The 26,587-nt window shown below is 37.9% G+C and overlaps 1 protein-coding gene across 2 annotated transcripts in view; it reads left to right on the top strand.

Moving 5' to 3' along the window:
- The window catches only part of Macrod2 (mono-ADP ribosylhydrolase 2), a 1,970,011-nt gene that overhangs the window by 1,469,471 nt on the left and 473,953 nt on the right, over positions 1–26,587 (top strand). For both annotated transcript variants that reach the window (XM_063248672.1, XM_063248671.1), the window contains exon 8: positions 10,701–10,774. In XM_063248672.1, the coding sequence (XP_063104742.1) occupies positions 10,701–10,774 (74 nt within the window). The remainder of the gene's footprint in view (positions 1–10,700; positions 10,775–26,587) is intronic.

Here is a 26,587-nt window from a genome sequence, read left to right as displayed (position 1 = left end):
CTGAGCATGCATTTGGGTCCTAAGGATAGAGGAATTCCCTGGGGAGCTCCTGGGTATGTGACACAGTGACCTTCATGTGTAGAAAGATTTCTGGCTACCAGATTTATATATCAAAGAATGCCATAATTCAGAGCACATAAACTGCATTTGTACCTCTCAGTAGATCCCAATATTAAGCCTTTTCTACTCAGATGTAATGTCCTTAATGAACTCTCTTGATTAACCTAGCAAGGAAAAAATCATTCCTTTACAAGGAAACCCTTAAGAAACCTCATTTGAAGAAATTCTATGAGATTTTCATCTCCTTTCTCAGGTGAATTATCCAGTGGTAGGAGGAACAGCTTGCATAGAATAAGATTTGTTTCACAAGCCATTTCTCCAGTCATTATCACATTTTATTTGGCAAAAGATGATTTTAGCAATATTTGTTGAAACAAGAGACTGGAGCTCGTAAGTTTGAAAAGCTGATGAAGCTTGCATTGATTGTAGCCTAGTGTCCTATAAAAATTCATTCATACCTGTTTAGAAGAGCAGAGGAAAGGCAACTTGAAAACTTCATGGTTTATAGATTTTTTTTAGCTAGATGAAGCAAAAATAACTCAGATTGAGGCCAAATATTAAAGAATTCAGTGTATCACTTGTTTTTGGCACACATCACATTGGAGGAAATGAAAGAATGGGTTTGAAGAGACTAAGGTGCTAAGGAAAACAGAATTTCTCTTCTTTTTTTTTTTTTTTTTTTTTTTTTTTTTTTTTATGTTCCAGGTAATTTCAGATTAAGGGTAGGGCAGAGCCATGGGCAAATACGATGTCACAGAAGTTCTGTGTCCGGCTCAATGGTATCAGAGTATCAGGAGTTATTGTACCATGAGAACCACCAGCTTTTCTACATGACCGGAGCAGAGGAGAGGGACAGCAAATGGCAGCAGAATGGTGTTGCCACCTAAGAAAGAGGACAGCCCCGCAGTCTCCGGCTCCCTGAATGTGCCTTCTATAGGAGGCACCATACCAGGAAATAAACTCCCTGTCTGCAAGGACTCTAGTTTGATTTCCATTCTGGGAGTTTGAAATGTTGTATTACCTAGAATGAAATATCTATAGATTTTCTGGAATGTTCTACTTATTCTGTGGACATGAGACCTGAAAGCATCCTAGGCACTGGGCTATGACAGGGCTGGAGGGAAATGGGGAAGAGCCAGGGCTTCCACTCCTAGCCCACGGTGGCTCCTGCAGCATCAGATCGTCTTCCTTCAGTGGTGCTGAGTCCACTGAAGCTTGCATGACAAGGCTGGCAACATCTCTTGAAATATTTAATGAAATACAAATCAGTTGTATTTTCTCTCCTCCCTCAATATACCAATGCAGTCATTTATTCACAGGCAACTCATCTTTTCTTCTTCTTTTTCTTTCTTCCCATTGGAAGTTGTAAAGATTAAATAAGTTAATACAAACACATGGTAATCCTGGGGTGAATTGTACATAATTATTGCTCAATAAATACAAGCAGTAGCAGCTTACCATTATGTCAAGATTTCTGTATAGTAGACCAGATCTGCATGCTACATTACCGGAGTATAAGAGAGGTACAGGCTTACCTCTATGCTCCCCAAAGTAAAATATTACTGTACTTTCAGGATGACAGCCAATGAGTTTCTCACTGTCCAACCAATTCTTTGGCTAATTTGTAAAACATTCCTCTACAGTGCATATGCCAGAGATTCTAACTAGAAAGAACTAGAGGAAGGGCACTATCAAGATAAGACTTTCTTTTCTCTTGCCTATTAATACATCTTGGTTGCTTGTATAGTTCGGCTTCTTCCAAAAGCAGGTGTAGAGGCACGGGTTTGGGCTCATGTAGTTAATCTGGAAGAGGATTTCAGAAAAGGGACTTAGGAAGAGGGACAAAGAAAGGAAGCAAATAAAACATACAAGGTAGGGAATATAGCACTGTGGACAGTAGCACTGTAATCTCATTGAGCAACTCGGAAACTGTAAAGCACATACCTCCACATGTTCCCACCGCATCAATGAGGAATTCAGGTCTTTTACCCTGACCCTGTGGACCGGCCTTACACGCAGCAGAGTGGGCTCTGCCCTGCAGAAGGAGCACTCAGGTAGAAGATGCTGGCAGGTGTCAGTCAAGCAAGTGTGCAAAGAAGTGTCACATGTGAGGGGATATCTGGGCAGAGCCGTGACCCCTGCTGTGATAAGCCCACTCACGCTCATGCCCTTGTGTGCTTGTGTCCTCTCACCTGTTTTTCAGCTGAAGCTCTGCTATCTTGAAGACAGGCGGCGGGTGCCTTCCTCTTGCCTGCTGCGGGGGCCTTTGCACTCCTGAGGGAAGCCAGTGACACCCTGTTTAGCATTCCTCTGCCATGCTCACTGCAATCACAGGGCTCAGTGTCACTCTTATTACTTCACCTGTTTTATCTTTTGTGAAACTCAGCCTCAGCCACGATTGTCAGAGTGGCTGCTCTAGCAATTGCTTAACAGCGAGGCTCCTTCAGCTCATTTCTCTCAAGTAATTTGATTTCATCGTGCAATCAGAATTGCTTCTGTAGGCTGTGAGGAGGCCTGGGGGAGGCCAGGACAGCAGCAGGACTGAGATTAAAAACAGAATTATTGTGCTATACTTTCTCAGGCCCACCAACTCTCGTCTCCTCCCTTGCCTCTTCCCCATCCAGAAAAGGATGCATGGGTGTCTCTGTGGGTGCATTCAGGAAAGACTAGAAAAAAAATGAAAAAGTAAAAACCCTGACTCCCCTCACACATTTATCTCCATTTACCTGAATTCAGAAAATATGCCCATTTCATGTCACTTTGGGCCCTACCGCGGAGCTTTCATGTGAAGGTGGAAAAGTATGGATGGTATGTTTTCTAAAATATTGTGTAGAATGTGACTTTTCACTGACAGTAAATAGCAACAATCTGGTGTCAATCTTCTCAAGGGCCTGGTGATACACCCTGTGGTTCAGCAGAGTCAATGGTCCTCATTAATACTGAAAGTCTGTGCTTGATAATTTTCATATTCATGGTATTTTTGAGTTTATGTATGAATAATAATAATAAATAGCAGCATAATTTCTTTACTAAGGATTTGGCAGGGGAAGATGTCTCAAAATAGATGTAAATTTAATGTGCAGAGTTCAAGGAAGTTTGATTTCTTTAAATTGCTGCTTCTCACTTTGAGATATTTATAGTAAATCAGCATCAATTTGGTACCGGGAGTCACTGAAAGGGCTGATTAGTAGGGCAACTACTTTCTAAATATGTACAGTGCACATAGGGATGTGACTGCATAAAACTGCTAGTATTTTTTCATAACTTTGGGCCAAGTACCCATTGGGTTGGGAGTGTGGTATGGACTTGGAAGTGAAAAACACTACAGAAAACATCTCATCGAGAATAACATGACTGGGGAATAAATAATAGTTTCTGGATTCATGAATTTGTCCTGGATATCAATCTATAGACTGCCTTCTTGTTACAACTAATGGAAAAGCACTCCCAATAAAAGTGGGAGGAGCCCCAAAACAGGTTCCAGAGGTGTGGGGTAAAGTGCAATGGAGGGGTACCCTGGATAGATTGAATAGTTGGCACAGAGAGAATTTCCAGACCTTGCTTAGTGACACCTGGGTTATGTTCAATTTGATTTTTATTTATTTTTGTAGTAAGAACCTCTTTGCCATAATTGATTTAATGTATTAACATATGCTTCTACAGCATAGTGATCTGTATCTATAAGCACACTCTCATTTTAAAGCTTAAAACAAAGGCTTATTCCTTGTTTCTAACTCTAAAAAGGGAAGTTAGTCTGGAAGAGTAAGTTGTATATATCTCTTTATCTTCTTGGACTGTGATGGAATTTTAGTGGAGCATACCAGAATTTTATATCATGAAAACAAGCTTAATTTCTACAATAGAAGTTAAGCAAAAAATGAAAGATATCAGAATACTATGAATAATAGCAAAACTATTAAAAACTGGAGAGAAAAAATTGTCTTCATTATCACTGTGTTGAAAACATTTTGAGTTTTCAACAAATAGCTCAGAGATTGGATGAAATCTTATATGTCTTTATTACTGTATCTTCCTATAGTAAAATTTGATGAAAAGAAATATCAGTTTAATAATTGAGTAAAAGTAGTGTTTTTAAACATAATGAGTTATTTGATGGGCTATGAATGAAAATCATCCAAACCCAACTTGCTGTTATACTTTTCCTCTCTTTTACTTTGGGATTTGATATTCTGTTGATTTAGTTTGTCCTTTTGATACTTAAGAACATGATTGTGCTGTGGCATGAAGATAGAAAAACCATAAAACTTTTCTGATCTTCAAGATAGGAAAAGTACTGAGTGGCCTAAAACTAATTTTAATGGCCTTAAATATGGTCAAGAAAATCTCATTAGAAAGTACATCTCAATATACTAAATAAATTGGTATTATTTTAAACTTTCATATATTTCTGGTCAGGGTGGCACAACAGCAAATGGGCAGATTTTTCCAGAATCAAGGAAACATGTAAACCAGCAGCCTGATTACTGGGTCTACCTGCAACAGAAACAAGGACTTATTTTCAATAAAGCATGTATGAAAATATTCGTGGGAGTTCTATTCATAGTTTCCCCAAACTGGAAATTATTGCATTGACCATCCATATTAGAATGGATAAACAAATCATGGTCTATTCCTAACCTGAAATTCAATACTATGCTGAAAAGGAGTGACCTAATGTTATATGAAATGATGTGTCAGGAAAGTATAATGTTGAATTAAATAAATATACAAAAGTACACAGATTTTATAATATCATGGATATGAAGTATAACAAGACATAAAATTGATCTATAGTAATAGAAATTGTGGTAGCCATTACTTTGGAGATATTCTCACAAGGAATAGGCAGCTTTCTGGATTTTTGGAAATGTTTTATATCTTGAGCTAGGTGCTTATGTACATGTGTGTGCATTTGTCCATGTGTAAACCTATATACACAAATAGATATATAAGAATTTAGCAATGTGAAAGTAAATAAGAAATCATTTATATATTGCATAAGTCACTTTCCACATTTGTAAGATGTGATTTTAATAACCCTTTCTAGTGAGTAGGAAACTAAGCTTGGGAATGCCACCTGGGTACACACGCACGTAATTCCCTGCATGCCTGACCCTCGCTTATTAGTGACTTGTTCAGCCTCATTGCCCTCATACTTGCAAGAGATTTTCTGTGTCATCTAATTCAGTGATGCATCTGAAGCCAGTCTGCTGCCTTCCCTCTAGGGAAGTAGTCTGCTTTTGTGAACAAAGGTCCCCTGGTGACTTGAACACACTGTGACCTCCTGAGGCAGACTTTGCTTCATTGGGAGGCCATCCCTGGGCTAAGATCTCTTTGCTTTTTCATTCATCTTATTTGTAACCTTTAGGGACTCACAGTTAAGTGGACAAAAAATTGTCCTGTTGCTGTGTACCCCGAACATCATGTTTCATCTTGTGCGTACATGCCTACCAAAGGAAGCCTATTTGCAGGGATATTTGTCACAGTATTTCGCTTCCCTTTTTATTAATCACAGGATATCTTCCCAACAGGAGTTGTGGGAAGATATCCTGTGAATCTTTATAATATTTTGCTTCTCATGGATCAAATAGGTTGTGGGTACAATTCATAAGCACCTTCTCAGTTTCCCTCCATCCTCACCATACTTTAAGGCCAGACATCCATGTGCTCACAGTGGCCAGTCTTCTTTTGTTAATGCAAGATCCTCAAATCCATTTTCCACTCAGTAGATTTAACATCTACTGAGCATCTTTTATGGAGCTGTAATATTTTAGGTATTCAGTGATAAGCAAAGAGAGGTACATGTGTTGTCTGCCTCCTAGGGGTTTTCACTGTATTAATACTTGTATATTTGCATAAACAAATGTAGAATGTCTATGACAAATCTGTGGTGTCATGAAAACATAACATAGGTATCATAAATGCCAGAGAAGACTTCACTGGATATGTGATAACTGAGATGAGAACAAATAAAAGTAAACATATACTGGGAAAGGGAATGGAAATGTCATTTCAGGAAGAGGAAATGGCATGAGCAATGCCTTCAGGCAGGAAGAGAAGGGGGGACATAAAGCATCTGAAAGACAGGAAAACGCCACTGTCGTCAGAGTGGAAATAAAGAATGAGCTGAGTCTAGCAAAACAGGAAAGAGTCAGACAATTCAGGAGAGAAATGTTGACGTTACTTTGAGGAGTGGTCGGAGGAGTAGGTTTCAAATATTTGGAATGATAATTTCTTGGAAAGTAGCTGAACAAACTATATTGAACTTTGTTGAGGAGAGTAACCTTGGGCTGGAAGTGTTAGATAAAGGGTGAGTGTGTGATGTAAGCTGGAGGTGGCTCAGTGAGAACGGAAGACGTTATTGGTGAAGACGAGCAGGTCAACGAAGTGGCAGCCAGGTGTTAGGTGAGTCATCCTCTGAATGTTGAAATCACCCAGACATATGACAACCTCCAGGTTGTGATGAACACCATAATTCAGCACGAGAAGTTTTGATGAATGTGAGAAAGTGAACAGGAAGTCACACATAACTGAGAACAGACCACAGTTACCATGATTCTGTAAGAATTTATTTAATTTCTCTGTGGGGAATAATATCTGCTAAAGGTGAATATTAATGCAGTTGGCCATTTGCAATGGAGCATGATTACTATATTTATTTGATTTATATACCCCTATAATTTTATGTTTTGAATAATTGCTAGACACACCTGAAATTTGGAGAAGAATTTCATGGGAAGAGAATAAACAAAACAAGTCTGGAAAGGTCCCATGGGGCCACTGAAATGAGTAATGCTGCGTTAGATTCTTGTGTTTATTCTGTAGGACTAGAACATCAATAAAGGCACCAGGGCTTTGTCTAAGATTGTAATGTTATGATAACTATGCTTTAGGAACAGTCACTTGGAAATGTGCTGGAGAGATTATAGAAAGCAGGGAAGACCAAAGGAGGACAAATAAGGGTCAACTACAGTTGTTCAGGTGAGGGCCCATTAGGCCTTGAATGAAATCAAGGGCAAAGGAAGGTGTAAATATTTCAGAGAGATGATGCAAAGTTTAGCACTCAGTCACCAGCAGGAAAAGTAGTCAAATACAGCAGTGACTAGGAGGGATATATAGCCATAAGCACAAAGCACCAAGCCAGGGAGATTTGTTTTGAGGAAGGATTCCTACTACATTTTTGCTGGAGCACATCAAGGGAAGGGTGACTATGAATGTAGGTATTAAAGTCTCAAAGAGTGGACTGAACATCCTCCCAAGGTTCATTTCCTCACGGAAAGTGCCTTTACAGGGAGGCTGCCTCCTTCCTTATGGAAGCCAAGTGGAATGTATCATGCTTGCTTCTCGCCTTCACTCTCTTAGTATTTCCATTGTCTTCCATTGTGTTCACTATTCACAGCTGAGGACAGTGTCTCCTCACTTTGCATCTCCTTCTCAAGCTTTCAGCCACTTTTTTCACTCACCCTGGGTCTTACCCCTCTGTCTTGCTCAGCGGTCCTTGTTTTCAGCCCAGCTGGCCACCCCATGTACTTGCATGCTGTCTTGTGGTGGTCATGTTTGCTTATGTAACTCTTTGGCCAGACTTTGGGGTTTTAGAGGACAAAGGAACTCACTAAGAGTGTCTATATAATTAATCAATCTTTGTTGGTGGGGATCAATGATTATTTAACACATTAAATATTGTTTTATTGACATAGTTCTTTAATTTTTAAGGGTTTTATATTTTCAAGAATTCACTTAGAGTATGAGCACCATTAAACAATCCTAGCAAGTCCATAATCACAAATGTTGAGGATCAATTTACAAAGACTGAAGATTTTGTACACATTTTTCTATATCATATTGTTTCTCTTTGGTTTATAAATTAAAATAGGTAAAAATTAGCCCTGCTTTGTTTTGTCCTTTCTTAAAGCACTGTCCAGGAAAATCTGTAGAAATATAAGTGGAAAAACATTTACTCTTAGAAATGGGAGAATACTTTTGCTCCTCTTTCACAAGATTTTCTCTGAAAGCTTACTGATAATCTTGGACCATCCATATGAACTACTATGTATTAGCCCTCCAAAAGCAAGTCTTTAAATCTTAGGTCTCTCTGTCAACAGTCTTCTGTCTTTCTCATCTCCATAGATGATATGTGAGGACTGTCCACTCTGGAAGACATTGCTATAAACATGCCAGTGGATGATAATAAGATGGTCTAGGGTAGAGTGTACAGACTAAAAAGTTATGGTTAGGATGTTGGCAACAACACAAATTTGTTGGATGCTCCTAGCAAGGGGAAAAAGAATATTACAGACAGCTGAATTAGACAGAAATTAATATAGACCCAGTGAGGGACTGGACCCTCAAGGAAGTCACCACAAAAATAAAGACATCAGAATTGACGGCATCTGAAGAAGGCCTCGAGATAAAGATACAATGACCAGACCTCCCTGCCTCCCTCAAGGATAAACAGCAATCTGAAATTATGTTGTAATTAGCACATCTTGGTCCATTAAGTCCAGATAGACATCTGTAGCCCAGGTGAGGTATCAGAGCATCTGACTCATCCCTTCCCAAAGATGTATTTCTTTTGTCTGTGTACTCCTGCTACATGATTCATTTTCTTGGATCAATATTAGCTACGCAGCTGTACTTATTCTATAGATTGATTGTAGTTTGACCCATGTTGCACCCACATGTGATTTTGCTGTATAACTCCTTACAAAGGACCTTGGTGACCAACCACTCAGGACATTTCCTGAAAATCCAGGAGCTACTCTTCTCTGTTTCCAATAAAATTCTTCATCCTCTGGCTCACAAGTTCATTCCTTATTGTTCTGGGGCCACAAAGTCAGCACATCTGACATCTAACAGGCAAATAATTATGTTTCTCCTACATCAAGAGGAGAATTCATTAAGTAACTAGAAGACATAGAAGAAAACGGTGTTACAGAGTTTAGGAGGAAAGTCTGGAAATCTGGAGACAGAAAAGAATAATGGTCACCAGGAATGGTAGAAGAGGAGGTTAAAGTGTACATGTTAATAGGCACAGAATTTCTTTAGAAGATGATGAAAATATTGTGGGATTACTGATGATGGCCAAACAGCTTCACAGACATATTAAGAACCACTGAATTGTATGCTTTAAAATAACAAAAAGAGTAAACTTAAAAAAGAGAAAAATCAAAGGGGAAGAAATGTTGAAAATCCAATTAAGTGCATCTAACATCATAGAACTTGGAAGAACAATTGAAGGTGATAGGATTTGGTGATTAAGAGAACAGTCATTTCAATAAAATAGTCCTTCCCATCTCTTCTTCTTTCTGCATCATACCTATAAAAACTTACAGGACTATTTGCTCATCTATTTCTATCTCTATTGATAGAATGTCTAATAATTCCCCAGGTCTAGGCATGTGTTCAGCTTTTATAAGATTAAAAAGACATCTGGATATGTTTTAAAAATTCTGAATATGTGTGCTCATATTCACTGGGACGAAGCTTAAGTCTGCCATTCTTTCTGCCCTTGTAAAATCAAACCCATTCTTCATGATCCGTTTAGTACATGTGGCCCTAATATCACCAGCAGTGTCCCTAAATGGAACAGGAGTGGTTTTCTTGAACTACCATAAATAGCCTTCTGTAGTATTGCTATTTAGCATATTCTCTAAAGGAGTGTACAGGGAAGGATCCAAATATATGATAGATGTATAAATTTTAAACAATTATTATGATAAAAGATACACTTTCATTATTCTCCATCAAAATATTCCCCCTTGCTTTCAGTTCACTTATGCCATCATCCTTGCCATGTCTTGAAGCAGTTCTGAAAGTCCTCGGTTTTGAGTTCCTTTAAGAGGCATGATTAAAATATGCTGTAACTTCTGCAATCGCGCACCATCCAACAGGAGGGCAGGTTTGTACAAACATTACAGTGTCACCAGATCTACCACTGAGCTATATCTGGCTTATCTCCACAGTCAAAATGATCATTAGAAAATGTTTTGAACCAATTCAGGACATCAAAGTAGCCAAAACAGTACAACTAAAGGCACCAAAGAGGGCTGTGAAATGTCTTCAGAAAATGGCAGGAGCCTATCGGATAATTGTGTTCCAAATGAGAAGTAGTACTTTGAGGGAGATTAGTTGGGAAGTGTTGTTTACTGTACACATTTTTAAAACTTTGCATACTCACTGTTTTGCTTCCACTGCTTGGATCATCACCTTGCCTCCGGACAGCTCACTTAATGAGTACTAACCCTGTGACTGCACCCCAGTTACCCATCTTCTCTCATCCATATTTTCTCGGTTTTCAAAAGAGAGTATAAAGAGATAATACACTTTAATTTGAGCATCACTCATGAGAAAAACATATGAAAGTGCTTTGTAAACTATTAAACACAAGTAAATATATTTTAATTAATATTATTACTAAATAACAAGTAAGTTCTTTATTTTTAACCTTAAGTTGCTATAGGACTGTGCCTCTTAATGCCTTGGGTATAGAGTCACAAGCTTCTCCTTCCTATACAGGTTACTGAGACTTCCCTGCTCAGGATTTGCCAGTTAAATTGAAAACCATTGCAGAGAAACAGCTCCATTCACATATCCTGACTGCTTTCCTCATTCTTTGTTCATTTCTTCTGCTCTTAACTCAGGTTTTCCTAATGAGCCTGCTGCAGTCATTGCCCTCGGCACCATTAAGGAATGGCTGGCCAAGAATCACCAGGAGGTAAGAGAGACAACACAGTCATCATTCTAGATGGTATAATGTGATCCTCTGTTTCAAAAAAAAAAAAAAATCAGTGGATAATTCCCATGACTATCAACTGTACTTAGTCAGTGAGTCCAAGTTAGCTGGCATTTTTCATTGGGTTATATGAATGATAAAATATCTTCCTGTAATCAATTAATGGTTATGAGTATATTGATTTGTTTGATGGTAGGTACAAACGAAGTAATCAGATTCATTCAGTTATTATCTCACTTTCATCTTGTTGGATATAATGGATTGTATATGTGAAAGAGAGGCAAAGGATGAATTTCATTAGGAGCAATGGCTCTTTCTGTGCTATTTTCCTTTAAGAGTTGTTTTTGTTTGTAGGGGATTCCTGTTGAACAGTAATCTTTTTGGTATCCTATACTGTATTTATTAATAACCAGTCACTGCCCTAAAATGACTCTTGAGTGTTATTGGAGTAGATTTGAATAATTGATAGCTTAATCATTATGACCAGGAGTTTTTCATGAAACTAAATTCTTCCACTGGAGTATCTAGTATAATCCCAACTTGTTCATTTAGTAACATCTTTTGGATCTATTCAATGATAAATGGGAAAACTACTTCAGTAAACAAAGTAGCAAATAATTAGAGGCCATAGAGCTTTAGGTGCAGAGGTTTGTGAATTTATATACTATAGCAGTAAGCAGTTTTCAGACAATGCACAATCTTGTGCATTATCCTCCTGCTTTTGTTTTATTTATTCCCCTTGAACAACAACATAAAGGCACTATGAATAATTTGTTTCACTGTAAGATGTATTGTGAGTTTTGGATTTTGGGGTGGGTGACTGATGAATTATTTGGAAATGGTTGGTTATGGAAATAGGCCATGTACAGAAATTGGTCATGGGAATGCCTAATGTGAGAGAGATCTTGCTACTTTTGTGGGTTTAAAGAGAGCAACAGTGACATTTTTTTAATTACTGTACTTTTAATAGTTCTTAACCAGATACATACATTGGTGATCTCAAGTGGAAATGGAACACATGGTCAAACATACATTTTGGTGCTTGTTCTTTTTTTTCTTCTTACTTTGAAATATGTAAATAAGACTTTAATTACAAAGTAAAAACAAATAAAATAGCTAACTCATAAGGCATATGTTTACCATGAGTTGTTTTATTTTTACAGCAACCTTCTGAAAGGTTTGGGATAGGCATTATTATTCTCATCCACACTGAGTATCAAATGACAGACTCAAGAATGGAAAATCGCAGGCCTCATCCCATTCTCAATTCCTCAGTGGAATGCCCCTGAGGCCAGGGAGAGAATTTTGCTTCTTTTGAAATGTAAATGTTTTCAATATACCACTTTGTTATAGCAAATACTCCTCACGTGGACCATCTGCTTTGCAAAAGATAGCATGTTTCATGAGTAAGAGTTGGTAACTATGCATATGTATTAGTGTATATCCATCATTTCCACTGACTACTAGCCCAGAGATGGAGCCACCGGAGGAAGTTCATCTGTGTCCTCTTGACAGGTGATGGAAGTACATATAAACACTTCTCACTGAGGAGAGATAATAAATGGTCTATATTGCATTTACTGACAAATTCTAATGATGCATTATCTCTACTTAGGCTATTCAGAAAATTATTTTCCTTAGAAATTTCTTAGCCTTGATTTTTCCTATGTAGTTCACATGCTACTTTGTCTTTCAATACATTTTTCATTGTTGTTTCATGTTCTTTTCTTGTATATTTCTTTGGTCTATTGTAGAAAATGTAGATAATTTGAATTAAGAAACATAGGTTAGTTGTTACAACTTTAAACATGTCCAGTGTCAGTTTCTTTGAAAAGACTCCTATTTCAGTGTACATTGACTAGTTTGAATAAGTTAATTTGAACACATCAAATTTCATTAAATAAATGCATTGTAAGTAGTACATCATAGGTATAAAACTATACAAATTGATTATCTAGTGCATTTATTTCTTGCTCTGTAAAGCAAAAGACTTATGAATGAATATTGCTTCTGATTCAATTGTTTCTTCACTGCAGTACTGTTTTGACATTCTGACTATTTCAGCTATCTGTTCATTAATTCCCTCACTTGATAAATATTTATTATGTCTTACTAAACACCAGGCACTTTTTATATATCAGAGCCAGAGCATTTAGAAACAAACAATACCTGTTTTATGATACTCATTGTCTAGAAAGAGAGTCACAAACTTAGTAAATAATAAAATGAGCAAGTTCAAAGTGTTCTTTACAGAATAAAACAAGGTAACTGCATATGAGTTGTAGGGAGATGTGGCCTGGAAAATGTAGATACTGTTCTGTGGGCTCCATCTTGGAAGGAAGATTTGTGTAGGGATGAGGGTAAGACAAGCCGCACAGAGGTCCTGAGGTAAAATAGCTTACATGGTGCAAGCCAGAGATGAAAACCCTAAAGAAAAGTGAGCTTATCCTTTGCAAGCAATGGTAAGAGAGCCATTATGATTGGATCAGAGAGATAAAAGAAAGATAGGAGGCAAATTTGGAGATAGCAGCAGAGGTCAGAATACAGTATAGGATCTTGTGATTCATAGAAAGACTATATTTTACTTGAAGGCTAATGCAAAGTTTTTGAAGGGTTTTGGAAAGGAAGTAGCATGCTCTATTTCTCCTTTGAGAAACGAGTTTAGCTACTCTTTGGAAAATGGCCTTTAGAGATATCAGAGCAGGAAAGAGAAGATTGATTAAGGGGACCCTGCAGTAAATCAGTCTAAAGATGGGAGACAGCTGTGAAATACAGAGGTATTAACAAAGGAGGCAACAAGCCCACAGTCTGGGAGAGCCTTTGAAATAGAGCTAACAGGATTTGAAGGGTTTTTCAGTTAGGGTAGAAGAGCTCATCCCGCAGCTACATAAAACTTCCAAATCTCAGTGTTATAAGGTAGCCAAGGTGTATGTGTTGCTCACAGCATGGGTATATTTTGAGTCAGTAGACAGCTATGGCTTAGAAACCCATGCTGCCTCATACTACACCCTGTGAAATACCAATCTCAATCATATGCCAGAAAAACAGGGTTTCTGTTTTGTTCTGGAAGCAATACTTCCATGAAGGACTAGAATACCTGCCTTCATACTTTGTTGTCCGGAGAAAAGCATATCGAGACTAAGTACCAGGAGTCAAGCAAATGCTCTCTTTGTATATGTTTAGAATACAGCAAACTCAATACCAGCAAACCTTATATTGTATATTCTGCACTGAAATCAGAAATGACCAACCAGAAATTAAGAATGGCAATGAGTTTTTGATCCAGACAATTGGGTACATGTTGGTGCATTTATTGGGAAGAGAAAAAATTAGTATAGGAACATGATTATATCAAAAATATGAAGATAGCTAGAACTATGGTAAGCCTGCAATTAGCTTAGACATCCAATGAATATTTCAAAGAATAAGTTTACTATTTTTAGATGAAGAAAGTGTGGGAAAGAAAGACATGGTGAAATTGAGCAGATAACCAGAACTTTAATTTGAGTTTGAGATTCCTTGAAAGAAGAAGAAATATATTCAAGCCAACTTAGGAGAATAAGTTGTAGAAATGAACAGTATCTATGCAATTTCCTAAATAACTATAATCCCACAATTTAAATCCATCAAGAAACAAAATGTCTCCGTTTCCTTCCCTCTCACTCTCTTTTCCCCTGATTCCCATATCACAATTTCATTACTGTTATTGATTATTACTGTTTTGCACATTAACTTCTGTGCTCACACATCCTTCTGTCATGAGTTGGTCTGTCCACGCATGGGTTAGTCAGCAGTACTTGAGGAAAGGCCAGCATTCACCTTGGCAGTAAAGGTGGTATCTTCTGGAACTCTTAGCTGAGTGAGTACCCTGAAATTTTCCTTTTAAAAATAAGGAATTATATAATGTGATCTCCCTTAATTGGTGTATTTCCCTTAGCCATGTAAGTATGTAATCCGGTGGTGCATATTTTCTTGGCAGTCATGCTTCATAAAAAATGACATTGCCGTATAATTAGTGAGCTTTCACATTTCAACATTTATTGATGCTCTAATTTCTAAACTGTCAGGAATGAATCCTTTCCCCCATCACAATAGGTGATTTGATTCTATGTAATTTCAAAAACCACTGCCAGCTGGTAAGGCTGGCTATTTCCACAGTCAGAGGGTCTTGCCTAGACCGTGAAGGTCCAGTAGACAGAAGTAGGAAAACAGTTTTATTTGTCACCCACTTGTTTAACTTGTCCAAATTCTAACTTCTAGGGGACTGGAGTCACTACACTTTCAATAGGACTCAGAAATTTGAGGAACAGGGCTCAGCTGAACAAATCATATCAATGAGTCCAACTACAGTGGATCCAGGGGAGAACATGAAGCAGTGTTTCAACAATAACAACAGCATAAAACAGAATTTTAGTATAGAGGGGCAAAGCTGACATGTCTAAAATAAAAACTCTAAGAACTTCTGAATAGAAAAGTTAAAAAATACATAAAAGACTTTTTAGTGTTAAGAATTGAATTATTGCTGTGAGAAGATCAGCTGGATGAATTATCTCACAGTAAAGGAAAAAATATAAAGCAATGTATATTTTGACTGGAAAGATAAGGTAAGAGAAATCTAAGGATCAAGCATGAGGTGGGCAAGAGCTGAAGATTACTCACTGGCATTTTCAATTAAATTAAGTGTTAAGAATTTCTAAGTTCAGAAAATGTAAAGAATGTCAGTTGATTATAAAAAAACTGACAGCAGGTAGAACAATGGAAAGGTTTCCATAAGTGCCCCATTATTCTCAAGTAGTAACTATTACAGGGATTGGTAAGCAAAAGAAGGGGCCGCTATGGAAATGAGCAGTGGAAATGGAGCCCAGACTCTCAAGTTGGACTGACTACTCTGAGTTATCATACACAGTTTCATGCATTCCTCATTTTTCATGTCTTCTAAATATATCATTTCATGTGAAATAGTGATTTCCTCACCCTGCAGTTCTGTGACACCCTGTTCTTGTCTGGAACTTAGCCTAAAAAATGTTTTTATATATATCTGTTCTATTGTCCTACCCCAGGAACTCAGGTGGCAGGCATTTGGTTACCGGTCTCTGAGGCAATGTAAATATTTGTCATTTTTTTTTTCCATAGAAAGCAGAGTAGATGTCTTCCACTCTTTAAAAACTACAAATACCCTGATATTGGGAGATATTTCCAAGTCATGGAGATTACACTCAATATTTTCAGTTTCTTCAGGGAACAAATATTCTACAGCATGTGATTCTTGTGTTAGGTTTTCTGAGTACTCTTAGGGGACAAGGTAGCTTGGATGAAGAGTCTGAGCTGGAAGATGAGTAGCTTCCAGAGAGCTTTTAAAAGTAGAAACCTATGATTTCTGGTACAAAAGACTGAGGAGGGGGAAAAGGAGGAAGAAAGAAAAGAAAAAAAAAGGGAAGGGAAGGGAAGGGAAGGGAAGGGAAGGGAAGGGAAGGGAAGGGAAGGGAAGGGAAGCGGAGGGAGGAGAGGGGAGGGGAGGGGAGGGAAGGGAAAGGAAAGGAAGTAGAAAACTAAATCAGGACCTACTCTTATGGCAAAGGAAAATTACCCCCACCCCCAATCACCTCCCAAGTTATAAAACAGTAAGTGGACAGGTGTGTAGCATTCGAGGAGGCTCTAATTAAACTGTGGCCATGCAGCCTTTGGTGAGGATAAACTCCCGCTCTGAATTTTCAAAGCCTGTATAATTGTCTTCCATGTTGGAGGGAGATGAATGTCTTCTTTCATTGCATGCTGACGGTGGGTCTCTGTCTGACATAATTTCTTTTAAGTATGTTTTTGGCACAAGATTGCTCAAAATGTTAAATACCAGCTACTTGTCATTTAAAAGATTCTCTCTGTGCCTTGTGAGATGAGCACTACACCTGTGGTATTGCTGTTTGACTTTCTGTGCTGCGCCTGCCGACGTGGCCGCGCGTGCTGAGGCCACCCTACAAGGCAGCCGCGCTGGGAAGCACAGACACCTCAGGACTCATGTGGAGCCTGGGCCGGACCTCGCCCAGCGTCAACTAGAGCTCAGAGTCGGTTGACGGTAGGCAGAGGCAAATCTGCAAATTTGAGCTCTTCTTCAGGATCTTTTGAAAACAAAGTTACTGGTTTTTACCATGTTGAAGCAGGTAGCCCTGTAGCTCTCCCCTGCCTTCCAACACTAGGACAGAAAACCTACAGGTTACTGCAGATGCTGTGCAGATTGTTCTACTCCAGAAAACAGGATCAGGAATCTACTGAAGAAATAAGTGATCAGAAATCTGAGAGATTCATTTGCTGCTCTTGCGACCACTTGATAAGGTTAAAAACATGGCCAGTTGTTTCCTCCTTACAGAACACAAAGGGAAAGGTGCACTTTAGCTTCTGGTTCCCACACTGTTTTTTTCCCCTTCTTGGTAGAGGTCTGTGAACATATGCAGTGTTAGAAATTATTTGTCACTTTTGTTTCAGAATCAGATTGTGGGTCACCAAAGATAAATAAATAAATAAATAGATAGATAAATAAAGGAGAGTGGCCCATGCCTTATGTCACTGACATGAAATGCCTTAGAATGTTTGTGGTACTTTAAAAAGGGGTTTAAATGAAACATGAAATGATGCTTACATTTATGATGGAAAAATTATATCCTTCACATCAAGCTTCAATTCCTGTAGACATTTATTTACAGAAACCCAAAAAACACAATGTACCATCTTCCAAATCTACACAGCACAGAAATATGATTAGAGGCTTAGAAGCAGCAAATGAAGTACTCAGTGTTCTCCTCTGAGAATGTGCTTTTGGGCCCACAAACATCATTGTGTATCTGTACCAGTTTTTGGTGTAATCTCATATTAAAATATTTGTGTTTTGAAGAAATAAATCCCTCCTTTGAAATATTCACATCTTGTGCAAAAATGTAGTTATGGTAATAATAATCATCATCCTAATATGTTGCTGTGAAAATGTATCCTCTGACCAGCCCAAGATGATATTTTGATGGGAGCTATGATGCTCATAGGCTATGAAACAATTGAAGAAAATGATTCCTAGACTTTGCAGATATGTCATATTGCTTTTATCCTTAAAAAGCTCTGATGAGTTGCAAACACTACATTTCCTGATTCCTCCATTTTTATTTCTATTTCCCTTTCTTTCTTTCTTTCTTCCTCCCTTTCTGGCTCCCTTCTTCCCTTGCTTTCTAGTTCTCACACACGATAGCCCCTGCTCTCATTTTTAGTCTGTCATTGTTGAGATTCATGATAAGAAGCTACCCTGGTGGTCAGAAGCAACATTCTTCTATTTGTCTTATTCTAAATTCACACTGTTAGAGCCAATCCCTTAGCAAGCTTCACTTCCCCTACTGCGAGTATACCAGTTGTTTGGGTTATCATACATTTTCCTATGCTAGAGCTTGCCAAGGGGACAAATCCATTTACCCTTCCAGCCTTGTAACCTGTTAGCATCTATTCTCACCAGAGATGCCAGAAGCCTTGGTCCTAGAAATACATGAAGTACCCAGTGATGTTACTTTTATGTTCCATAACCACTGTGCAATGGATAAAACAACTTCACTGCTTCCATTGCCAGTGTGGCTGAGATGGGGAAGATTTTAATCAGATATATTTAGACACTGAAGTAAGTCTGCCCAAGATCCCTCTTTCCTGTTCTTAGCCTTAGCTTGTCAAAGTCTAATGAATTTTTCCTTCCCAGTCAGGTATATGTAGATATCAAGACCCCAAGCCTGTGGTGCTCTGAGGTGGGGTGGGGGGGTTGTTGTGTGTGAATGGCTATGAGGAAAATGGAGAGGGAGGGGAAAAGGGAAACAGAGGATTAGACTGAGGGAGGTCGTTGACTTCCGTACTTACATGTAGAAATCACGTGTCTTTCTCTGTTGGCCTTCTAAAATCCAACAAGGGGTCCATTGTGACCCCATTACTTTTGAATAAACAGAATAGAGTATAAGGCAGTGCAGAGAGAACCTTATACACATGCTGTGTTGGGAATCAATGTGGGAAATTTACATATAATTCTGAGGCTTTTAGCAAAAGGTCTAGATGAAGAGCAAGTAATACAAGAACTGGAGAGGACAAGGGAACCCAAGTTTATTTGCAGTGTCCAGTGGCCTGTGTTTGGCCCTCTTACACACTATTACATTTTCATAAAACTTTCCTCAAGGCAGGTATGTAAAACTAAATTTTTTTCTTATTGCATGTTCTCAATATATTTTGGTCAATTCATTGTGGGGAGTAGGTGTTCATACATAACACATCTCTACTGCTTATCTTTCTCCTCTCCCTCCACATCTTTACTCCAAGTTTTTTCTGCCCTTTACAAAAGATCTATCTCCCTGTTTCCTATTTTTGTCCTTCATTTTACAGATACAGCAGTTTACATTTAAGGGAAAGGAAAGTCTTAAAGTCAACTGGTTGGGCACTTCTGTGCACCTTAAATCTGTCACCCGTGGTGAGGTTTCTAGAGTTCAACATCTCTCCCAGGCAGTTTACATGGGCACAGGATCCCACAGAAGATCATGAGAGCCATTCATTGAAATTTCTTGGCCACTCAGTGTCGGAAAGGAAAATGAAGTGAAACCAAGAGATACATACTTCAGAGCTACCAGTCACTACACTCCCTGTCCTGCGGGCAGGGCTTCTGCTCAAAGAAGAAAGTTTGCTAGCAGTGTCCTAGGTTGCTGGACAGCTGGCGGGTCCTGGATCCCATTCGACAGGCCTCAAAACTGATGGGACAGACATGGAATGGGCACCCATTTTTAAAAATAGTTTTCTACCTCTTTCCAAAAATCCTTGCAATGTTGAACTACTGCTTTTCGAATTACAAGTACTAACCGATATTAACTGAACAGACTAATGGACTATTTAACTGTGACATTTTCATATACATCTACATCATGTATTGACCATATCCATCCACTGTTCTGCACTTACTTTCTCCCTCTCTTCCTCCTCTTCCTACCTCCTCCTCAGTCTCTGATAGTTACTCTTATACTTTCAGAGAACTGCTACTTTTGATGGAATATTCATGTCCTTCAAATGTATTAGATTAGAGAAGTATTTTAAAATCACTCTCCTAAACAGCAAAATCAATAAGTCTGCTTTTAAACATTCAGTCTTTCAATACCATCATGTACATCATGTATGAGAAACATAGATATGAAAAATGAATAAATGTGTGTATTAATTAATTAATTAGTTTTCTGGGAGTAGTAGCTTTTATCTTTCTTCACTGTGAGCTAGAAGTTGAAAATACATGTTTTGTTTTATTTTTTTTTTTTTTTTAGTTTTAATTTAGTCTTTCTGAGACAGGGTCTTTCTGTGTAGCTTAGACTGACCTCAAGCTCACTTTGTAGTCCAGGCTGGTCTCAAACTCACAATAATCCTCCTACCTCAGCCTCTCAAATGCTGTGATTACAGGCTTGTACCACAATGACTGGCTGAAAATACATGTTTCAATAGAGAGCAAAACTGGGTAGAGGTCAATAAGAAAGAACATGAAGTAGGTGAAGTAGAATCTATTTACAATTAAACTTTAGGATTCATTACTAAGAAAAATGAAAAAAATAATTCTTCAGATGACATAGTGTTGTGCTCAAAAGAAAATAGGTCCCTTCACAAACTTTGCCTTAGACCCTGGGATAACTCTTCATAATTGTCTAGGTTTCTCAGGTGACATAGTAAAGATCAAGCAGCATTTTCGGATGCTCTCTGTATGCCTTAAAAACAATCACCATCTCCCACATGGACATATCTTTAAAATTAATATTAACAGCTGCAACTCATTAGTGTAGGTGGAGAGACCACCATGTTGATTTTCTGTAAATTATTTCAAGTAGATGATAGTTTCAAAATAGCCAACATCTAAAGTTTCATATGAAATTAAATGTGCCAATTATCCACATGATACATTTTCATGAACAGAAAATAAAACTCTGAGAATATTTCTGGGTCTACATCAGAGGGATGAGTGGAAACTTGTGTGTTTATTTCTATGTAGGAAAAAAAAATCACCTTGCCTGTATTTTGATTGAGAACTCATACTGCTTTGATTTAAGGAAAGATCATCAGAATCATCACTGTCATCCAGCTCAACTTGAGAACAAAAAAGGCACTTCTCATTCTATTCAAATGACATGATTAAACAGTGGATGGACAATGTTCTTAGCCGGACTTTGTTTTAGAAGGAAGCTGTGATCAAAGCTAGAAATATTTCACTTTTTCTCTGATCTCATTTGGGCAAAGAAGTGGTTCCTGTGGAAAGCTGCCTTCATTCAGGAATAATACGCCACTCTATATGACAAGACCTGCAAAGATGCCTAGAAAAGCAATTGCTTTTCTATTCTCAGCTAAATGCAAACATACTAGAAGAAACTTAAAAAAGAGTATGATTTATTATAGATATATAATATTGGAAGATGTCCTTGTGAGTCCACTGACAGAAGAGCTTACTAGAATGCTTCCCTTCTATCAGATTATGTTATCTTCATTTTTATTCATGGACTCCTGAGAGGCTTCAGTCTTTTAATGAGATTATTCTTTTGTACAAGGCAGAGATTCAAAGAATATTGAAGGATATATAGTTACAAATCCAAATTGCTAAACTCTGCTTAGAATGTTCATATCTGTGATCCCAGGATTGAGGGACTTGGGAAAAGAATTGAGAGATCCAGATTGAACCTGAAATATTGATTTGAGAGTTAGTGCTACAGCAAGAGTGGAAGTTGTCTGACAAGTCAGCTTCTGTGCACTGGGGTGTGTGGTGTGCAGTGGTGGAGAGGTACACCATGCACATACAGCCTCTGTTAGGGGTACTCTTTTAAAAGAGAGAGACAAGGAGAAAGAAATTTACAATGATGCCATTTGTCTTCAGCTTCATAGTAAACCTTTGAAGACATAAATAAACTCCATGACCAATTGGTCCAAATTCTTGTATGATTCTGAACTTCTTTATGCTTCTGTATGATGATAGTATGTAAACACTTTTTGTTGTGGCATCTCTGCTCTTCCTCCTAAATATAAATCCCAAACTGCATCGTTTTGCTCAGTGGAGACTCAAGAAATCTCTTTCCAAAGCTTAGGAAAAAACTGGGTTTATTGAATTTATTGAGAGGCGATGTGTCAGTTTCCAACACAGACTTTTCCTAAATAATTTTAAACTAAAATTTACCCATGTGGAATTTTCAAATTATAGGCCAGCTTTAGAGCCTGAAAATGGCATAAGAACAACTCAAATGGGTTTATTTTGGCCTTCCCTAACCATCAGAACCTTAGTCTGTACTGCTTTTCCTACCCCTTTAGATTTAGTACTAAAGTGCTATCCTGACACCCCAAGGGTTTCTCTGCCTGTTAGTGAGACTCTCACCTGAGAATAAGGAGGTTTTTTAGGAAATGCTACTACCATTCTGGACTAGTTTCTTCATCCGGAAAATAAGATGAGTCATCTGAGAAAATACTAAAACAGATACTGGGCAGTATCCTAAATCTGCATCAAAATACTTGGGAGAATACCTTTACACATGGGTGTATGAAAGCTCCTGCACGCACATACACATACACATACTTGCTGTTGCTTGTTTTAGTTTTTTGAGATGGTTCTTTCTAAGTATTCTTAACTGGTCTTGAACTCCTTATACAGCTCAATCTGGTCTAGAATTTTCAATCTTTCTGCTCTAGACTCCTGGTTTCTGGGATTACAGGTATGTGCCACCCCAAAAGACTTTCTTCTATATCATTAAGATTTCCCCAGCACTGGTTGAGAATGATTAGACCAGTCGCTCTTAGTATCTTTTCTAGGTACAACATACTAAGATAAAAGCTTATATTCATTCTGTTCAATGTGGGAAGGGTTATGGATGGGAGAATTCAGAGCACATTCCTTCCCATAAGCCTGTGAGAGGCCTTGCTAGCAAAAGGCTGAGAGTTTGGGGCCAGATGCGCTGCCTAGACAGCACCCCAAGGCCACCACACACTGCCTACTAATTGCTGAGTGCCTGCTTCTTCTCTTCTATCAGCCCCGTTGACATAGGCCAGGAAGTAAATGCATTTGATGATGTCTACATATGATAAGTAAACTTAGTTTTCATTAAATGTCCAGGAGGTGTGTGCAAGCTTTCCTCACCATTAAGGGACCTTTTCTTTCTTTAGGAAGAATGTTATTGTACTTTCAATATTCTGTTAATTTTTTAAAAAGCAAAAACAAAAAAACCAAAAGTAAGCTGGGATACACCTCAGTGGCATAAACACTTGCCTGGCTAGTGCAAGATCCTGAGTTCAATCAATGGTCCAAAACAAAAATTCTGTTAGTAATAATTATTGTCTCCTGATACGTACTGAGATATCTCCATGCAAGAGATGCCTTGAATAAGTTAGAAAAAGTCATCAACACATACAACTGAATCATTCTTTGATTAAGAATTGTAGGAGGGTTTTGAAATGAAGCCACAGATGCTACCTTTTAGATTTTGTGCAATTATATTGGTTCCTCAATAAAACTTCTGAGAATAAAGTGCTCAGCTATGTGAAGCAAACTAACTCTCCCTGGATATGAAGATACCCTTTAGCAAGTCCTTTTGGTCATTGCTCTGTCATCCTTTATAGGACCATGTTTATACCACCTATCTCCGGATCAGCTCCCAGATGAGGACACAGCCATCACACACACTTTTTCCTGAATCCCTTGCCACCAACATGATAAATTTTTAAGGTATTAGACAATGAATGCCTATATTAAAATTCATGACTGTAAAATATTAACTATCTTAGTATTTTTTGCTGTTCAGAATTTTTCCTCTGAAAACAATTAGAGCCTGATGGGATGTATGTTTGACAGTCCAAATTGAGCTACAAATGACCTGGGTGTGCTTTGGCGGAGCACAGGGCAGCTTAGGAATGTATTATGTTGAGTAATCATCTCATCTGTTTTTCCCTGGGGTTCAGTGACATCTACAAAGTTCATTTTTCTAAGAAGTTTTTCTCTTTACAAATTTAAACTCAGGGGAAATAGGATCCATATGTTCCTGATTCATTTGCACTAACTCATAAAAACATTCTTTTCTTTATAAGTTATTAGATGTCTACAGAGGATTTCAGCTGTTTTTTTTATAAGTTCTTTTAAGCCTTTTTGTCTAGAGACAGGAAATGGCCATTTGCCAGCTGTAAGTGAACCCCCCAAATAGTCACATTCTATTCAGCAGGCAAAGAAAAACGAAAATGAAATCTCTGTTTTTAAGTACGGTAAGCTAATGGTTTTCTTTAGAGGGTGGAGATAAATGTATTTTCTGAAATGTGTCAGTAGAGTTATTAAATGTCTAATTAAGGAAATTCTGTGAGGTGTTGCAACAGGAATGGGATTGAAATTACTCTACACACACACACACACACACACACACACACACACACACACACAGCTCATTACTTTACCTTTGAAACTCTGAGAATTGTTGGTTTATCCAACAGCTTAGAGTCTTAAACTAAGTGAAATGTGAAACATCTTTAGTGCACTCAGTGTGTATAGCAGAGGTTCTCTGTATTTGTATGTGCCTGTGTATCAGAGAAAGAGAGGGGGAGAGAGAGAGAGACAGACAGACAGACAGACAGAAACTGGAGACTGCTATGTCTAAATCTTCCATGATTTTATTTGATGGGAGTACTAACAGTCTGGGAACTGAACCCAGGGCATATGTGTGCATGCCACACAAGCAGTTACTAAACACCGTCCTTGACTATTTTTGAGACAGAATTTTGCTAAATTGCCCAGATTGGCTTTGAATTCATGGCCCTCCTGCCTCAGACTTCTAAGTAGCTGGGAAGACAGATATGTGCCACGTCACCTTGCTCAAGCCTTGTATCCTACTGCTTTTCACATTTCTCCACATTGAAATCTAAATACTTAATTTTGAGGATATTTTAAAAAATGGTATCATACTACAAATGAAGACAAGTTTGGGGGCTATTGACAGTAGCTAAGGTTAACTGAATTTCAAAAGTTAATCAATTTCTAAAGGTCACATTAGAAATAAATGCTGTTGGCACTTTAACTCAGAATTCGAAATTCCTAACTGAAATCATCAAAAGCATAATTTTCCTTAATGAAAACAGAACTACTTGTGAAAAGCAGAACTACTGTAGTAGAGATATCTTTTTTAAAATTTTATCTTATTCATTCATTTCTGAAGCACATGGAATTTACATTCACCTTAAAGAGTAGGTATGTATACATAACATGCCTTGACTTTCATTGTGTAACTGCTGTCTAATTCTGGTGTCTTCTGTCACAGTTCCATGGTGCCTTCCATGCTTTTGTTCATATGACACATGCAGAGTTACTCATTGATTTCTTTGTGAAAACGTAACAGTAGACTCTTGTTTGATCAACTCTTTTTCCATGTCTCCAGTAGATGTTAGATGGAATGGTTAGCAAAAAGGACCAACCTGCAGCTCATAGAGGCTACAAAGGCTGTGTGTGATTGGCTCGTTGGTAGAATTCAAAGACCAGTTGGGCTACCAGCATTTCTGAGCATGGGTATTGCCTCTGGTTCGTCAGTTACATCTGACCATAGATAAACAAGCCCAAAATTTCTTCAATTTCCTAGAAGTAGGTAGACCCTTATATAGGCTCTAATTTGTTGGTGATCAAAGCCATCATTTAAAACACATACTTTTTAAGATTACGTGATCTTATTCATGTTCTTTTCATTCAAATATTTTATTTCTGTTGAACTCTTCCTCTATTCTCTGTACAGACTTAGAAATACCTTTCTTAAGGGTATCACTGCTTTTACTTTGGTTGTTAACTTCCATGGTAAGCTTTCTTATTTGCTTGAGGATAGGGACTGTGTCAAATTTGAAAATTTTTTTTTGGTTGTCCTTGTTGTTTTCTTTTTGTTTTTAATCCATGGGATCCTGGCACATGGGAGACCTTGACACAAATGTGTTTATGTAGCAGGCAGACAGGAATCATTGAGTGTTCTGCCACATTTCTCATGATAATGAGACAGAGATAACAAGACCTCAGAATGTTTGTTTTCTACTCTGCTTTTTGATATCAAAATTTAAGGATGTTAAATGTCTTCTTACCCGTATTTCAGGGATATTCCAGCTTCAGATTTAAGTCTTGATCTCTGTCCCCATTCCTGAGGAAAGATAAGCACCAGAAACTTTTGCTCCAGCGGGGCTCATGCTGGACTCTGGATGTGACTCAAGACTGGGGAAAATCTACTTTATCTTTCATCTATGGATGACTTTCATATGCTGGAACTAGGCTTACATAGCTTGATATCTAAAATGGAAAGTTTATTTTAGGCACAAATGAGAAAGTGAAGATTCCTAAAAGATTGTATCTAAATCTGAGTCGTGCCCCTGTTACTCTGTAGTTAATGTGCACAGCTATTTACCTTTTAGCCTTCTACTCCTTTGCAAACTCTTATGTAACTTTAATTATGAGAGAGACTTGCTGTCTAGATAAAAACACTATTTCTTTTTTAAATTTTCATTTTCTTCTTTTCTGCTCAGCAATGTCAATATTTCCATTTCAAATTCTGATGACATTAAAAAAAAAAAACCCTATTTGTACATATGATCCCTTTTAGAATTCAAAATAAGTCCTTCAGAAAATGCTGGTAATTTACCGGGTTGCTTACGTTGTTCTTTTCTGATCTGTTTTGTTATGTCTTCTTTTGTCTTAATCTCTTTAAAATAAAAAAATAAAATTAAAAATGCTGGTAACTTAGATTCACACGTAATTCTTTCAAAACCTGGCCAATTTACTTTTAC

Source organism: Cavia porcellus, unplaced genomic scaffold (assembly GCF_034190915.1).
Source record: "Cavia porcellus strain 051 isolate PalLab524CR breed Dunkin Hartley unplaced genomic scaffold, mCavPor4.1 scaffold_5, whole genome shotgun sequence".
NCBI lineage: Eukaryota > Metazoa > Chordata > Mammalia > Rodentia > Caviidae > Cavia > Cavia porcellus.
This window is presented reverse-complemented; position numbering and strand designations above follow the sequence as displayed.